This window comes from Moschus berezovskii, chromosome X, assembly GCF_049115385.1.
Source record: "Moschus berezovskii isolate FMDL1 chromosome X, NW_MosBer_1.0, whole genome shotgun sequence".
In the NCBI taxonomy this organism is placed as follows: domain Eukaryota; kingdom Metazoa; phylum Chordata; class Mammalia; order Artiodactyla; family Moschidae; genus Moschus; species Moschus berezovskii.
This window is the reverse complement of record NC_142488.1, coordinates 96,734,948-96,753,576: the sequence shown is the minus strand read 5'-3', so window position 1 is coordinate 96,753,576 and position 18,629 is coordinate 96,734,948. Positions and strand designations below refer to the sequence as shown.

Here is an 18,629-nt window from a genome sequence, read left to right as displayed (position 1 = left end):
TGGAGCGGGTTGCCATTTCCTCCTCCAGGGGATCTTCTCAACCCAGGGATTGAACCTGCATCTCCTGCACTGGCAGCTGATTTTTTACCACTGAGCCATCTGGGAAGCCCGCTGTCAATTTCAGAGAAGAGTAGGCTGACATATAGTGTGACAGACTTGCCTCTGTTCACACAAGTTAAAAAACAAACAAACAACCCTGAAGTATAGTATTACGGTACATGAACAAAAATAAAAATACAACATAAAAACTTATAGGATTCAGTGAAAGTAGTGATCAGAGGGAAATTTAAAACATAAATACTGATATTAAAAAAGAAAGATCTCATTCAATAATGAAACATTAAACTTAAAGGAACTAGAAGTGACAGAAGTAATTATGCTTAAAGCAAATATAAATGAAATAGAGAATAAAAAACATAATAGAATCTTAGAAACCAAAAGCTTGTTCTATGTAAAGGCCAACAAAATTGATAATCTTCACCTCTACTGACCCAAAGAGTGAAGACATAAATAACTAAATTCAGAAATACAATGTGATTCATTACAGAGATAAAGAGGATTAAAATAGAATACTATGAACAATCATACACCATAAATTAGAAAAATGAGATGAAACAAATTCATAAAAGCAAAAAAAGTTTTACTGAAACTCATTAAAAAAAAAATCTCCATAGACCTATAGCAAGTAAAGAGATTCAAAAGAAAATTTAAAAGACTATTCCATTTATTTATTTTTTTCCTCTTTTGTTTTTATTGGAGGCTAATTATTTTACAATATTATATTGGTTGGTTTTGCCATACATTGCCATGAATCCACCCCAGGTGTACATGAGTTCCCCCTCCTGAACCCCCCTCCCACCTCCCTCCTCCCTTTATCCTCCCTCTGGGTCATGCCCGCACACCAGCCCCGAGCATCCTGTAACATGCATCGACCCTGAACTGATGATTCGTTTTACATATAACAACATACGTGTTTCACTGTCATTCTCCCAAATCATCCCACCCTCACCCTCTCCCACAGAGTCCCAAAGACTGTTCTATACATCTGTGTCTCTTTTGCTGTCTCGTATACAGGGTTATCATTTGCATCTTTCTAAATTCCATATATATGTGTTAGTATACTGTATTGGTGTTTTTCTTTCTGGCTTACTTCACTCTGTATAATAAGCTCCAGTTTCATCCACCTCATTAGAACTGATTCAAATGCATTCTTTTTAATGGCTGAGTAATACTCCATTGTGTATATGTACCAAAGCTTTCTTATCCATTCGTCTGCAGATGGACATCTAGGTTGCTTCCATGTCCTGGCTATTATAAACAGTGCTGCAATAAACATTGGAGTACATGTGTCTCTTTCAATTCTAGTTTCCTCGGCGTGTATGCCCAGGAGTGCGATTGCTGGATCATATGGCAGTTCTATTTCCAGTTTTTTGAGGAATCTCCACACTGTTCTCCATAGTGGCTGTACTAGTTTGCATTCCCACCAACAGTGTCAGAGGGTTCCCTTTTCTCCACACCCTCTCCAGCATTTATTGCATGTAGACTTTTGGATAGCAGCCATTCTGCCTGGTGTGAAATGGGATCTCATTGTGGTTTTGATTTGCATCTCTCTGATTATGAGGGATGTTGAGCATTTTTTCATGTGTTTGTTAGCCATCTTTATGTCTTCTTTGGAGAAATATCTGTTTAGTTCTTTGGCCCATTTTTTGATTGGGTCACTTATTTTTCTGGAATTGTGCTGCAGGAGCTGCTTGTATATTTTGGAGATTAATCCTTTATCAGTTGCTTCATTTGCTATTATTTTCTCCCATTCTGAAGGCTGTCTTTTCACCTTACTTATAGTTTCCTTTGCTGTGCAGAAACTTTTGATTTTAATTAGGTCCCATTTGTTTATTTTTGCTTTTATTTCCAATATTCTGGGAGGTGGGTCTTGGAGGATCCTGCTGTGATTTATGTCGGAGAGTGTTTTGCCTACATTCTCCTCTAGGAGTTTTATAGTTTCTGGTCTTACATTTAGCTCTCTAATCCATTTTGAGTTTATTTTGGTGTATGGCGTTAGGAAGTGTTCTAGTTTCATTCTTTTACAAGTGGCTGACCAGTTTTCCCAGCACCACTTGTTAAAGAGACTGTCTTTTCTCCATTTTATATTCTTACCTCCTTTGTCAAAGATAAGGTGTCCATAGGTGCGTGGATTTATCTCTGGGCCTTCTATTTTGTTCCATTGATCTATATTTCTGTCTTTATGCCAGTACCATACTGTCTTGATAACTCTTGCTTTGTAGTAGAGCCTGAAGTCTGGCAGGTTAATTCCCCCAGTTCCATTCTTCTTCCTCAAGATTGCTTTGGCTATTCGAGGTTTTTTGTATTTCCATACAAATTGTGAGATTATTTGTTCTAGTTCTGTGAAAAATATCGTTGGTAGCTTGATAGGGATTGCATTGAATGTATAAATTACTTTGGGTAGTATACTCATTTTCACAATATTTATTCTTCCAATCCACGAACACGGTATATTTCTCCATCTATAATTTCCTCTTTGATTACTTTCACTAGTGTTTTATAGTTTTCTATGTACAAGTCTTTTGTTTCCTTAGGTAGATATATTCCTAAGTATTTAATTCTTTTCGTTGCAACAGTGAATGGAATAGTTTCCTTAATTTCTCTATTTTCTCATTATTAGTGTATAGGAATGCAAGGGATTTCTGTGTGTTGATTTTATATCCTGCAACTTTACTGTATTCATTGATTAGCTCTAGCAGTTTTCTGGTAGAGTCTTTAGGGTTTTCTGTGTAGAGGATCATGTCATCAGCGAACAGTGAAAGTTTTACTTCTTCTTTTCCAATTTGTATTCCTTTTATGTCTTTTTCTGCTCTGATTGCTGTAGCCAAAACTTCCAGAACTATGTTGAATAGTAGTGGTGAGAGTGGGCACCCTTGTCTTGTTCCTGACTTTAGGAGAAATGTTTTCAGTTTTTCACCATTGAGGATAATGTTTGCTGTGGGTTTGTCATATATAGCTTTTATTATGTTGAGGTATGTCCCTTCTTTGGTTTTTCCCGTGGTCATGTATGGATGTGAGAGTTGGACTGTGAAGAAGGCTGATCGCCGAAGAATCGATGCTTTTGAACTGTGGTGCTGGAGAAGACTCTTGAGAGTCCCTTATACTGCAAGGAGATCCAACCAGTCCATTCTAGAGGAGATCAATCCTGGATGTTCATTGGAGGGACTGATGCTAAAGCTGAAACTCCAATACTTTGGCCACCTCATGCGACGAGTTGACTCACTGGAAAAGACTCTGATGCTGGGAAAGGTTGGGGGCGGGAGGAGAAGGGGACGATAGAGAATGAGATGGCTGGATGGCATCACCGACTCTGTGGACATGAGTTTGAGTGTACTCCGGGAGTTGGTGATGGACAGGGAGGCCTGGCGTGCTGTGATTCATGGGGTCGCGGAGAGTCGGACACGACTGAGCGACTGAACTGAACTGAACTGAACTGAACTGATGTCCCTTCTATTCCCACTTTCTGGAGGGTTTTTATCATAAATGGATGTTGAATCTTGTCAAAGGCTTTCTCTGCATCTATTGAGATAATCATATGATTTTTATTTTTCAGTTTGTTAACGTGGTGTATTACGTTGATTGATTTGCAGATATTGAAGAATCCTTGCATTCCTGGGATAAAGCCCACTTGGTCATGATGTATGATCTTAATAGCAACTAAAAGAAGAAAATACCTAGGAATAAAATTTAAGCAAGGAGGTGAAAGATTTCTATACTGAAAACTACAAAACACTGTCAAATTAAAGAATACCTTAAAATGAACAGAAAGAAATCCCATGTTCATGGACTACAAGAGTTAATATTATTAAGATGTCAATACTATCCAAAACTACCTGCAGACTCAATACAACCCATATCAAAATCCCAAAGCTTATTCTGCAGAAATTGTCAGATGGATCCTTAAATTCATATGAAATTACAAGAGTCCTCAACGCTAAAGCAATCTTGAACAACAGGAACAAAGTTGGAGGACTCATACACCCCAATTTCAAAAGCTGATACAAAGCTACAGTAATCAAAATACTGTGATGCTGGCATAGGGACACACATATAGACCAGTGAAAAAGAATTTGATATTTAACAACAGTTTTCTAATTCAATTTGGTGGGTACTAAGTCAATGCAACTTTCCTAATGATCGTCCAGGTAATACAGGAAGCTCCTTGATACTTCCCCATGTTGACGGCAATAATTTATCTGACCCTTAATAACCTTTCAAGTTTATATTGGTTCTACTTCAAATGCAAGAGGCCTGTGCTCTGGACTCTGCTTTCTAAGCGGTTATTACACCTCAGTCTATGATCATTTAGGCCTCTAGTTCTTAAATTTCCATGAGCAGTTTTAGTTCCTACTCACCACTAAATGTAATCTTTTTGTTTCTGCCACTTAGGGATTTTTAATTCTTGCTTTCAGCTTGGTTATATATTTATACTATAACGATTTCCCCCTTATTTTCTATCCTTTATTTGGGGGGTGAGTACATTCCAAATCCCTTTGTGGGTTCTTAATCTGTTAGACTGACTAGAAGTCAATTCTCAAATAAGAATAACTCATAAAGCAAGAAGGATCTAAAGTATTCAAATGTCTACAGAGATGACCACTTGTAAGATCTACTTTAAACAAACTCACTTCAAGGATACCCTGCCAGAACTAAATTTGTGTCATGATATCACTTCAGAAATAAACCCAAAAACTGGAACTACAGCTATCTTTTAAGCTTTAACTACGGTTATTGTCAAATAAAAATTAAACTTCCTACTTCATTCTTCTGTTAATTAAAAATAGTACATCTGAAAGAATGTACTACCAAAGAACCAATTTATTAAGTATTGTTCAATTACTCTGTCATGTCTGACTCTTTGCGATCCCATGAACTGCAGCACGCCAGGCCTCCCTGTCCATCACCAACTTCCAGAGTCCACCCAAACCCATGTCCATTGTGTTAGTGATGCCATCCAACCATCTCATCCTCTGTCGTGCCCTTCTCCTCCTGCCCTCAATATTTCCCAGCATCAGGGTCCTTTCAAATGAGTCCACTTTTCGCATCAGGTGGCCAAAGTATTGGAGTTTCAGCTTCAACATCAGGCCCTCCAATGAACACCCAGGACTCATCTCCTTTAGGATGGACTGGTTGGATCTCCTTGCAGTCCAAGGGACTCTCAAGAGCCTTCTCCAACACCACAATTAAAAAGCATCAATTCTTTGGCGCTCAGCCTTCTTTATAGTCCAAATCTCACATCCATACGACTACAGGAAAAACCATAGCCTTGACTAGACGGACCTTTGTTGGCAAAGTAATGTCTCTGCTTTTTAATATGCTGTCTAGGTTGGTCATAACTTTCCTTCCAAGGAGTAAGCATCTTTTAATTTCATGGCTGCAATCAGCATCCGCAGTGATTTTGGAGCCCAGAAAAATAAAGTTAGCCACTGTTTAGACTGTTTCCCCATCTATTTGCCATGAACTGGTGGGACCGGATGCCATGATCTTACTTTTCTGAATGTTGAGCTTTAAGCCAACTTTTTCACTCTCCCCCTTCACTTTCATCAAGAGGCTCTTCTTCACTTTCTGCCATAAGGGTGGTATCATCCACATATCTGAAGTTATTGATATCTCTCCCAGTAATATTGATTCCAGCTTGTGCTTCCTCCAGCCCAGTGTTTTTCATGATGTACTCTGCATATAAGTTAAATAAGCAGGGTGACAATATACAACCTTGACGTACTCCTTTTCCTATTTGGAACTGTTATTCCATGTCCAGTTCTAACTGTTGCTTCCTGACCTGCATACAGGTTTCTCAAGAGCCAGGTCAGGTGGTCTGGTATTCCCATCTCTCTAAGAATTTTCCAGAGTTTATTGTGATCCACACAGTCAAAGGATTTGGCATAGTCAATAAAGCAGAAATAGATGTTTTTCTGGAACTCTCTTGCTTTTTCGATGATCCAGTGGATATTGGCAATTTGATCTCTGGTTCCTCTGCCTTTTCTAAAACCAGCTTGAACATTTGCAAGTTCACGGTTCACGTATTGCTGAAGCCTGGCTTGGAAAATTTTGAGCATTACGTTACCAGCGTGTGAGATGAGTACAATTGTGTGGTAGTTTGAGCATTCTTTGTCATTGCCTTTCTTTGGGATTGGAATGAAAACTGACCTTTTCCAGTCCTGTGGTCACTGCTGAGTTCTCCAAATTTGCTGACATATTGAGTGCAGCACTTTCACAGCATCATCTTTTAGGATTTGAAATAGCTCAACTGGTATTCCATCACCGCCACTAGCTTTGTTCGTAGTGATGCTTTCTAAGGCCCACTTGACTTCACATTCTAAGATGTCTGGCTCTAGGTGAGTGATCACGCCATCGTGATTATCTTGGTCGTGAAGATCTTTTTTGTACAGTTCTTCTGTGTATTCTTGCCACCTCTTCTTAATATCTTCTGCTTCTGTTAGGTCCATACCATTTCTGTCCTTTATCCAGCCCATCTTTGCATGAAATGTTCCCTTGGAAACTCTAATTTTCTTGAAGAGGTCTCTAGTCTTTCCCATTCTATCATTTTCCTTGATTTCTTTGCATTGATCGCTGAGGAAAGCTTTCTTATCTCTCCTTGCTATTCTTTGGAACTCTGCATTCAAATCGGTGTTTATTTCCTTTTCTCCTTTGTTTTTCGCTTCTCTTCTTTTCGCAGCTATTTGTAAGGCCTCCTCAGACAGCCATTTTGCTTTTTTGCATTTCTTTTTCTTGGGGAATTAAGTGTTGTACTGGTCCAAAATTCAGAACAATTTGGGACTAGTACTTTTGACAAGGATTTAAGGTAATATAAATAAAAACAGAAACAAAAATAATTAGCTACATATCTATTTAATGTACTTATATTATGCTAGTGGCAGGCACAACCCAAAAATGCAGAATCAAATCAAACAGAAATATGTATATAATAGTGTTCCACAAAGTCTTCATAAAATCATCATCATCATCAAAGCAACATACCGTTGGAGGAGCTTGGCATGCTTGGTTTACTTCCTTTTGTTTGTGAAGAAGTTTCTGGCTGAGGTACAGGAATTCTACAAAAGATTAAAAAAAGATAACAGTTATAAAAACAGACTTGAATGGGAAAACTGGTTCTATTTGGAATTTATTCTAATCCAATACAATTAGAAAATTTATAGGTTTAGTTTCTTGAAAGTAATGCATTAGAAATGTAAGGAAAACACATGCAGATTATGAACAAATATCCATACTAACATAATTCGAATACTGAAACAGAGTTATATGTTTTTTAAGGAGTATTACACAAAAGAAAGTATTCAACTTTTATTAAACTAGTTGACACTAAAGATGGATATATATATATTTCATTCTCTACAATATAAATTAAATTATTCAATGGCCTCCTTTCATGTTTTCTTTGTTCAAATCTTCTGGAAAACAGTCTGGCCTAACTCTCCAACCTCATTTCAGAGTTTTCTATAAGCCTCATGCTGCTTCAAAACGTCATGTTTTTCTTTCAGCCAGAAAAACCTTATTCCCCCTTTTCTTTGCCTGGTTAACTCTTATTCAGCCTTCAAAATTTAGCTTGTAGCATTATTTTCTATAAGAAGCCATCCTTGATCTCTACTCAAGGTTCACTAATCCTTATATATGCTGTCATAGCACTAAGAATAAATATCATACCACTCACCATGCTGTATTAAAATTACTGCCTTTACAGTTTATCTCCTCTACCAGATTCTATTAGCTCTACAAAAACATAGACTTTTTCTATTTTTGTATCTCCACAGAATAGCCACTCAATAATTGTTTATTGAAAGAAAAATAAGTGAAAAGGAAGCATCTTATTTTGAAGCTTATGAGAGAAACTCGCACTTATAACAAAGACCTCTTTCTTAAAAACTTTCAGTATATTTCTATGATGATTATTTTCTGCTGTTGTGATTCCCAAACTAAAAGCATAAAGCAAAACAGAAGTGTCATGTTGGAGAATACCACATAATACTGCTCAACTTACTTCAGCAATAGAAATGTCTGTTACAATAGTAATAGTCTTCATTTTGTGAATGAGTTCTTAATGAATGGAAAGAACAAGCTTTCATGAAGGAAGACTGCATTAATTTCATTTAAAGAACTCCAGGAAATAAAAACATGTTTTATAGTTGTAATTAAAACTCTTTTCTGAGTATCGAAAAATCGTTTATTTCTAAAAGTTAATAAACTGATAACATCAACTCTGAGAGATATTTAAATAAATAAAAATAGTTAAATTACATGTATTTTGAGATCATTAAACAGTATGTATTTACTTTTAAACTGGGTTTTCCCAGGTGGCACAGTGGTAAAGAATCTGCCTGCCAATGCAGGAGATGCAGGTTTGATCCCTGGGTTGAGAAGACACCCTGGAGTAGGAAATGGCAACTTGTATTCTTGCTTGGAAAATTCCATGGACAGAGGAGCTTAGCAGGCTACAGTCCATGGAGTTGCAAAGAGTCAGACATGACTGAACAACTGAGCACACACAGCAGCACATACTTTAAAATATATGGTGTTGTAAAGTGATTTTTTTTCATCTGAAACAAATTAGAACTAGTTTTCCAAATTCTAACAGCATCATTATATTGTATAGAATATTTTTTAAGTGGCTTAGGAAATTTTTACCGGAACATACAATCATTCATTTGTATGCCTTAAGTGTCTTAAACTTGAGGGCCTAAATGACAAAAGTGGGGTATCAATGTCTATGGGTATTAACTGAGGAAACTGAAATAAAGAGATGAAAAATTAAAGCATGAGAAATATAAAAGGATGCCTGAGGAAAGAAAGGAAACAGATGGCTAAGACAATAATGTTAAATATGGTGGATAGTAGCTGAATATTATAAAAATTATGTCAAAGGCAATAAGCTGTACTCTTCATCAACTTATTGGCCTTAGAGAAAAGTCTTATAAATTGTATAGTATGCTATGCCCTCATAGATATAACAGTATTATAATTAATACTGTAGTCTTTCCTATGGTCTTCCCCAGTGGCTCAGTGATAAAGAATTGCCTGCTAATGCAGGAGATATGGGTTCAACTCCTGGGTCAGGAAGACTCCCTGGAGGAGGAAATGGCAATCCACTGCAGTATCCTTGCCTGGAAAATCTCATGGACAGAGGAGGCTGGCAAAGAGTTGGACACAACTGAGCACACATGCACAACAAAAGTCATTCCAATAGTGCCTTCTCCTTTCTTAGGAGACACTGATAATGAATTTTAAGGATTCATATAACCCTGATATGGTGTACTTTCTTGCTTTAGGAAGTAAATACCACCAAGAGAACATAAATATGTTTTAACGTCCCATTTATTATATTTTATTTCTCAGTGTTAAATATTGGATGAGTTGATATACTTTGACTACGTTTTACTATCTACTAGAGAGCACCATCATCTTTCAGGATTTGAAATAGCTCAACTGGAATTCCATCACCTCCACTAGCTTTGTTCGTAGTGATGCTTTCTAAGGCCCACTTGACTTCACATTCCAAGATGTCTGGCTCCAGGTGAGTGATCACGCCATCGTGATTATCTTGGTCATGAAGATCTTTTTTGTACAGTTCTTCTGTGTATTCTTGCCACCTCTTCTTAATATCTTCTGCTTCTGTTAGGTCCATACCATTTCTGTCCTTTATCGAGCCCATCTTTGCATGAAATGTTCCCTTGATATCTCTAATTTTCTTGAAGAGATCTCTTGTTTTTCCTGTTCTGTTGTTTTCCTCTATTTCTTTGCATTAATCGCTGAGGAAGGCTTTCTTATCTCTCCTTGCTATTCTTTGGAATCCTGCATTCAGATGCTTATATCTTTCCTTTTCTCCTTTGCTTTTCGCTTCTCTTCTTTTCACAGCTATTTGTAAGGCCTCCTCAGACAGCCATTTTGCTTTTTTGCATTTCTTTTCCATGGGGATGGTCTTGGTCCCTATCTCCTGTACAATGTCACGAACCTCCATCCATAGTTCATCAGGCACTCTATCAGATCTAGTCCCTTAGGTGATGGAATTCCAGTTGAGCTATTTCAAATCCTGAAACATGATGCTGTGAAAGTGTTGCACTCAATATGCCAGCAAATTTGGAAAACTCAGCAGTGGCCACAGGACTGGAAAAGGTCAGTCTTCATTCCAATCCCAAAGAAAGGGAATGCCAAAGAATGCTCAAACTACCACTCAGTTGCACTCATCTCACGCGCTAGTAAAGTCATGCTCAAAATTCTCCAAGCCAGGCTTTAGCAATATGTGAACCGTGAACTTTCAGATGTTCAAGCAGGTTTTAGAAAAGGCAGAGGCACCAGAGATCAAATTGCCAACATCCGCTGGATCATGGAGAAAGCAAGAGAGTTCCACAAAAACATCTATTTCTGCTTAATTGACTAAGCCAAAGCTTTTGACTGTGTGGATCACAATAAACTGTGGAACATTCTGAAAGAGATGGGAATACCAGACCACCTGACCTGCCTCTTGAGAAACCTGTATGCAGGTCAAGAAGCAACAGTCAGAACCGGACATGGAACAATAGACTGGTTCCAAATAGGAAAAGGAGTACGTCAAGGTTGTATATTGTCACCCTGCTTATTTAACTTCTATGCAGAGTACATCATGAGGAATGCTGGGCTGGAAGAAGCACAAGCTGGAATCAAGATTGCCAGGAGAAATATCAATAACCTCAGATATGCAGACGATACCACCCTTATGGCAGAAAGTGAAGAGGAACTAAAAAGCCTCTTGATGAAAGTGAAAGAGGAGAGTGAAAAGGTTGGCTTGAAGCTCAACATTCAGAAAACAAAGATTATGGCATCTGGCCCCATCACTTCATGGGAAATAGATGGAAAAACAGTGGAAACAGTGTCAGACTTTATTTTTGGGGCTCCAAAATCACTGCAGATGCTGACTGCAGCCATGAAATTAGAAGACGCTTACTCCTTGGGAGGAAAGTTATGACCAACCTAGATAGCATATTAAAAAGCAGAGACATTACTTTGCCAACAAAGGTCCCTCTAGTCAAGGCTATGGTTTTTCCCGTGGTCATGTATGGAGGTGAGAGTTGGACTGTGAAGAAAGCTGAGCACCGAAGAATTGATGCTTTTGAACTGTGGTGTTGGAGAAGACTCTTGAGAGTCCCTTGGACTGCAAGGAGATCCAACCAGTCCATTCTAAAGGAGATCAGTCCTGGGGTGTTCATTGGAAGGACTGCTGCTAAAGCTGAAACTGCAATACTTTGGCCACCTCAAGTGACGAGTTGACTCACTGGAAAAGACTCTGATGCTGGGAGGGATTGGGGGCGGGAGGAGATGGGGACGACAGAGAATGAGATGGCTGGATGGCATCACTGACTCAATGGACATGAGTTTGAGTGAACTCCAGGAGTTGGTGATGGACAGGGAGGCCTGGCGTGCTGTTATTCATGGGGTCGCAAAGAGTCGGACACGACTGAGCGACTGAACTGAACTGAACTGAGAAAGCACCATGGGTCACTATCTCCCTTTGAGATTAAAATGTTCATTGATACAACCTCTTAAATGGTCATATTTATTACTACCATAAACTATACCAATGGAAACAGACCAATGGGTAATACAGACACTGGAGTCAGCAAGCCAGGGTTTAAAATACAACAATGTGCCAGAAGAGTGGCATGCCCAGATTCCACAAGGAGAGTGCACAGAAGCTCCATGTTTCTTCTCAGACCTTTCTCCATGTGTCTCTTCATGTGGCTCTTCCTGATCTGTAACCTTTACAATAAAACTGTGATTTTAAGTATAGTATTTTTCATTCCAGTGAGCTACTGACTCTGAGGGGGTCATGGGAACTCCTGAATTTGTAGCCAGTTGATTGGAAGTGAGGGAGACCTGGGGACCAGCTGAATTGTGGTCATTAGCATCTGAGGTAAGGTCAATCTTGAGGAGGACTAAGCCCTTAAGAATCTGATGTTAAGTCTGGTTATTAGTATTAGAACTGAATCGCAGGATGGCTAGTTGGGTTGGAAACCCCACACGAAGAGCTCAATGAACCTAACTGATAGGTTTAATAGCACACAGGACATAGTAAAAGAGTAAATGGAGTCAGAGGTCCAAACTGAAACACAGAATCAAAAATAGAAATGAAATATGTATATCAGTAAAAAATGCAGTGTAAGAAACTTGTTGGTCAGTCAGAAGTGCTAATATATATGAAGTAGGAATCATAGAAAAAAAAGGAAATAATGAGGAAGAAAATATATTTGAAGAAATACGGCAGATGGTTTTTCCAAAACTGATGAAAGATATCAATAAACAGACTCAAGAAGCTTCGTAACCTCAAAGCAGTATTAAACAAAGAGAACCACCCCTTGGTACATCACATACAAACAGATGAAAATAAAAATGAAAATCTTAAAAGCACTCACAGTAAAAAGATACAGTATCTTTGAATGAACAATCAGAAGACATTAGTCTGATTCTTAATAGAAACAATGAAAGCAATAAAACAGTAGTTTCAGACTTCAAAAAAATAAACCTGCAACCAACTGAAAATATCCTTTTAGAAGTAAAAGTGAAATAAAGATATTTTTAAACAAACAAAAATAGAGAATATATCATCAGCAAGCTGTATTGAAATAAATGCTGAGAGGAACTCTTCAGTCAGAAGGAAAATGATCCCAAAGAGAAGCATGGGAATATAAGTAGGAATGAAGAGAACTTAAAAAATACTGTGGTTAAATATAAATAAATGCTAACCATATAAGAAAAACAATATTAAAAATGTCTCTTAGAATTTAAAATATATGTAGTATTAAAATATGAGGCAAAAATAATGAAAATGGAGATAAATGGAATTATCCTAAAGATCTAGCATTATCAGGAAATGGTAAAATAATTTGCATTTATTTATTTACTTATTTATCTATGGCTGTGCTGGGTCTTCGTTGCTGTGGGGGCTTTCCTCTAGTGGCGGCAAGCGGGGACTACTCTCTAGTTGTGGACCGTGGGCTTCTCATTGCAGTGGCTTCTCCAGTTACGGAGCACAGGGTCTAGGGCACATGGGCTTCAGTCATTGTGGCTCACAGGCTCTAGAGCACAGGCTTAATAGCTGCGGTACAGGCTTAGTTGGTCTGTGGCATGTGGGATCTTCCCGGACCAGGGATCAAACCCGTGTCTCCTACACTGTCAGATTTGTTTTTACCACTAAGCCACTAGGGAAGCTCTAAATAATTTGTATTTATCTACATTAAGTCAAGTGTTCAGGTTGTAATTTATAGAGTAAATACTAAAGACATATATCAAATTAAAAGAGGGGAAACTGAATAATGAAAACTATTAAACAAATAGTATAAAAATTTGTATAAGCCCAAAATACAGATCTCCATCAACTTATGACGGGGTTAAGTCCTGATAAACCCACTGTAAGTTGGAAATATAAGTAACTTGAGAATGAATTTAATACACTTAACCTACCTAACATCATAACTTAGCCTAAGCCACCTTAAACATGCTCAGAACACTTACAATACCCTGCAGTTTGGCAAAATCACCTAACACCAAACCAAATTTATAACAAAGTATTGTATAGTTCATGTGATTTATTGAATACCATGCTAAAAGTGAAACTCAGAATGGCTGTCTGGGCACAGAATGATTATAAGTGTATCAATTGCTTACCCTTGTGACTGTATATTTGATGGGGAGGTGTGGCTCACTGCCACTGCCTTGCATCACAAGAGAGTATAGTACTGCATACCACTAGCCCAAGAAAAGATCAAAATTCAGAATTTGAAGTATGTTTTCTACTGAATTTGTATTGCTTTCACACCATCAAAAAGTTTAAAAATAGTAAACTGAAACATAAATTGGGGACTGTATCATTATTGAACAGAGTGATATCAGCATCAAGGCAAAGGAAGATGCTCTCTTTGTCTCTCTCTTGTCTACAACCAGTAAAACATTCACAACTCAACAAAAGTGCTTTTGCCCAACATACCAGAGCATTGGAGATTTCAACATAGCTGTATATCTAAAGGTGGGTGGACTAGAACTTACAGAGTATGTGGAATTTGGGGAACAGTGGAGTTGGTGCCCATAATCCTGGTCCCCCAAGTCATGGCAGCTGAACTTGCAATCCTGGAGAACTCGGTGGCAACAAGGTGGATACAACTCTGGCCTCCTGCCTATAGCGGTGCCCACAGCCACAGATCAACTGAATGGCAGTGGTAGTAGGGTCTGGGACCCTGCCTCTCTAGCCATGGAGGTACCCATGATTCTGAGCCTTCCCCTCGCTTACAGCTGCAGAGTCCTCAAAACTGACAACACTGAACATGGCCGAGGTTCCTGTGCCACTTGGGTTACCCCCCGAACCTGCAGTGGGAAAGTCTGAGCCTCAGGAAATCCTAGATACGGCAGAACTGTCCACCATCCTGGTGCCCCAGGCAGTGACACCAGCCACACCACCAGCAGCATAGCACCAACGACCCTCGAAGCATAAGCAGTAACAACGAAGGCACTGGGAGATACCTCTGATGGAGGTGCTTAAAGTTCAGTTCAGTTCAGTTCAGTCGCTCAGTCATGTCTGACTCTCCGCGGCCCCATGAATCACAGAACGCCAGGCCTCCCTGTCCATCACCAACTCCCGGAGTTCACTCAAACTCATGTCCACAGAGTCGGTGATGCCATCCAGCCATCTCATTCTCTGTCGTCCCCTTCTCCTCCCGACCCCAACCTTTCCTAGCATCAGAGTCTTTTCCAGTGAGTCAACTCGTCGCATGAGGTGGCCAAAGTATTGCAGTTTCAGCTTTAGCATCAGTCCTTCCAATGAACACCCAGGATTGATCTCCTTTAGAATGGACTGGTTGGATCTATTTGCAGTACAAGGGACTCTCAAGAGTCTTCTCCAACACCACAGTTCAAAAGCATCAATTCTTTGGCGATCAGCTTTCTTCACAGTCCAACTCTCACATCTATACATGACCATGGGAAAAACTTGACTAGACGGACCTTTGTTGGCAAAGTAATGTCTCTGCTTTTTAATATACTATCAAGGTTGGTCATAACTTTCCTTCCAAGGAGTAAGCGTCTTTTAATTTCATGGCTGCAATCAGCATCTGCAGTGATTTTGGAGCCCAAAAAAATAAAGTCTGACACTGTTTCCACTGTTTCCCCATCTATTTCCCATGAAGTGATGGGACCAGATGCCATGATCTTTGTTTTCTGAATGTTGAGCTTCAAGCCAACATTTTCACTCTCCTCTTTCACTTTCATCAAGAGGCTTTTTAGTTCCTCTTCACTTTCTGCCATAAGGGTGGTGTCATCTGCATATCTGAGGTTATTGATATTTCTCCCAGCAATCTTGATTCCAGCTTGTGCTTCTTCCAGCCCAGCGTTCCTCTGCTGACTGTCAAATATAACCAGAGGCAGTGCAGGGAAGAGAAACCAAAAACTTGTGCTATAGCACCACCTACTGGAAGATGAAAGAAAGGCCTTATCTGTTGAATTATTAGAAACAAAAAGTTTTACCTAGAAATGAAAAGGGCTTCCCTGGTCACTCAATGGTAAAGAATCTGCCTGCAATGCAGGGGATACAGGTTTGATCCCTGGGTCAGGAAGATTCCCTGGAGAAGGAAACGGCAACCAATTCCAGTATTCTTGCCTGGGAAATCCCATGGACAGAGGAACCTGGTGGGCTACAGTCCACAGAGTCTCAAAAGAGCCAGACACGACCTAGCGACTAAAACAACAACAACAAAAAGAAGAAACGTGTCTGCCACTTGAAATGGGCCAGCAGAGTAACACCTCATTAAGCACCATGAAAAACCACAGTAAAATTGCACCACAAAAAGAAAATGACAATTCTCCAGAAACCAAAATTAAAAATCGCAGAATACTGTGATCTAACTGATAAGAGAATTCAAAATAGCTATCATAAAATTCAATGAGCTACAAGATAAATCAGGATACCAATGAGTTCAGGTATAAAATTAATAAACACAAGGAATAGTTTACCAAAGACACTAAAAGTAAAAAGAACCAATCGGAAATTCTGGAGCTGAAGAACTTAATAAATGAGTTGAAGAATGCATTACAAAACAGTGGAAATAGAGCAGACCATATGGAAGAGAGAATTAGCGAGCTTGAAGATAGAAATAGAGAGATTATACAAGTAGAAGAGAAAAGAGAATTGAAATTTTTTTTTAAAATGAGTAAATGCAAAGAAAGCTAGCTGACTCTTTTAAGAAGGGCAGTATTAGGGTAATGGATATACCAAAAGGAAAAGAGAGGGAGAAAGGAGCAAGGAGAAGAAAGAAATAATAGCTGAGAATTTCCCAAGTCTGGGGAAGGAATTGTACATACAAGTCCATAAAGCTAGGAGAACAACTGTTGCCTCAGTGCAAAAAGATCTTCTGTAAGATGCATTGTACCAAAGTTGTCTTCATAAGTCAGTGACACAGAAAGAATTTCAAAGGCAGGGGAAAAAGGATGGTAACCTACAAAAGAACCTACATTAAGCTATCAACAGATTTCTTAGCAGAAACTCTACAGGTCAGGAGGGAGTGGAATGACATTCTCAAAATACTGAAAGATAAAAACTGTCACCCAAGAATACTCTATCCAGCAAAGTAATCATTCAGATATGAACGGGAAATAAAAAGTTTCTCAGACAAACAAACTATGCCTTACAAAAAATGCTGAGAAGATTTATTCCACCAGAAACAAAAAGGCAAAAAAGTACACGAAAGTTTGAGTAAGGTAATAAACAGACAGAATCATAAAACTGTAACTACATCAAAATAGGCTTTTTAACATTTTATTATAGCATAAAGGTTAAAGCGGAAAAGAGGAAAACATAACCACAGCTACTTCAATTTGGTAACAAATTCACAACATAAAGAAAGATAATTTGAGAAACAAAAACATGAACAGGAATGGGGAAAAGGACATAACCTATATAGGCAAATGAAGATAAGATGCTATCAGCAGAAAAAGGACTATTTTATCTGTGAGATGGTGTATACAAACCTTATGGTAACCATAAAACATAAATCTAAAGCAGAAACTTTTCTGGTGACTCAGTGGTAAAGAATTTGTCTGCCAAGAAGGAGACGTGGGTTTGATCCCTGGGTTGAGAAGATCCCCTGGAGAAGTAAATGGCAACCCACTCCAGTATACTTGCCTGGGAAATCCCATGGACAGAAGAGCCTGGTGGGCTACAGTTGGTGGGGATGCTAAGAGTCAGACATGACTTAGCAACTTAAAAACAAGCAGAGACACCAAACAAAAGAAAAAAAAGCAAGAGGGCTTCCCTGGTGGTCTGGTGGTTAAGAATCTGTCCTGCAATTCAGGGGACACTGGTTCAATCCCTGGGGCGGAAGGATCTCACATGCCTTGGAGCAACTGAGCTTGTGCCCAACAACTACTGAGGCTGTGCTCAAGAGCCTGTGAGCCAAAGCCACTGAGTCCATACATTACAACTACTGAAGCCAGCACACCTATAGTCTGTGCCCTGCAACATGAGTGATTGCCAAAATGAGAGCCCACACACCACAACAGAGTGGCCCCCACTAGCCAAACTAGGGAATGCCCAAGTTCAGTAATGAAGACCCACCAAAGCCAAAACCAAGAGGAAGAAACTGAGAAAAACATCAGAGAAAACCACGAAACCAAATTGTAGATCAAAAAAGAATGAAAAAGAAATAATGGAGATACAGAGCAACCAGTTAGAACTGGACATGGAACAACGGGCTGGTTCAAAATTGGGAAAGGAGTACGTCAAGGCTATATATTGTCACCCTGCTTATTTAACTTATATGCAGAGTACATCATGTAAAAAGAGGAGCTGGATGAAGCTCAAGCTGGAATCAAGATTGCTGGGAGAAATATTAATAACCTCAGATATGCAGATGACACCACCCTTATGGGAGAAAGCGAAGAAGAACTAAAGAGACTCTTGATGAAAGTGAAAGAGGAGAGTGAAAAAGCTGGCTTAAAACTCAATATGCAAAAAAACTAAGATCATGGCATCTGGTTCCATCACTTCATGGCAAATAGATGGGGAAAAATGGAAACAGTGACAGACTTTATTTTCTTGGGCTCCAAAATCATTGCGGATGGTTACTGTAGCCATGAAATTAAAAGATGCTTGCTCCTTGGAAGAAACGCTATGACAAACCTAGACAGCATATTAAAAAGCAGAGACATCACTTTACCAACAAAGGTCCATCTAGTCAAAGCTATGTACGGTTTTCCAGTAGTCATGTATGGATGTGAGAGTTGGACTATAAAGAAGGCTGGGTGCCAAAGAATTGATGCTTTCAAGCTGTGGCACTGGAGAAGACTCTTGAGAGTCCCTTGGAGATCAAATCAGTCACTCCTAAAGGAAATCAACCTTAAATATTCATTGGAAGGACTGACGCTAAAGCTGAACCTCCAATACTCTGGTCACCTGATGCGAAGAGCCGACTCATTTGAAAGACCCTTATGCTGGGAAAGATTGAGGGCAGGAGGAGAAGGGGGTGACAGAGGATAAGATAGTTGGATGGCACTCAATGGACATGGGGAGAAGGAACTGGCAACCCACTCCAGTATTCTTG

General features: G+C 39.1%; 1 protein-coding gene across 3 annotated transcripts in view; it reads right to left on the bottom strand.

The window, feature by feature from the left end:
* RADX (RPA1 related single stranded DNA binding protein, X-linked) overlaps positions 1-18,629 on the bottom strand; it is an 87,720-nt gene that overhangs the window by 23,193 nt on the left and 45,898 nt on the right. For all 3 annotated transcript variants that reach the window (XM_088834089.1, XM_055437901.2, XM_088834090.1), the window contains one exon: positions 7,039-7,112. In XM_088834089.1, coding sequence (XP_088690215.1) covers positions 7,039-7,112 — 74 coding nt within the window. The remainder of the gene's footprint in view (positions 1-7,038; positions 7,113-18,629) is intronic.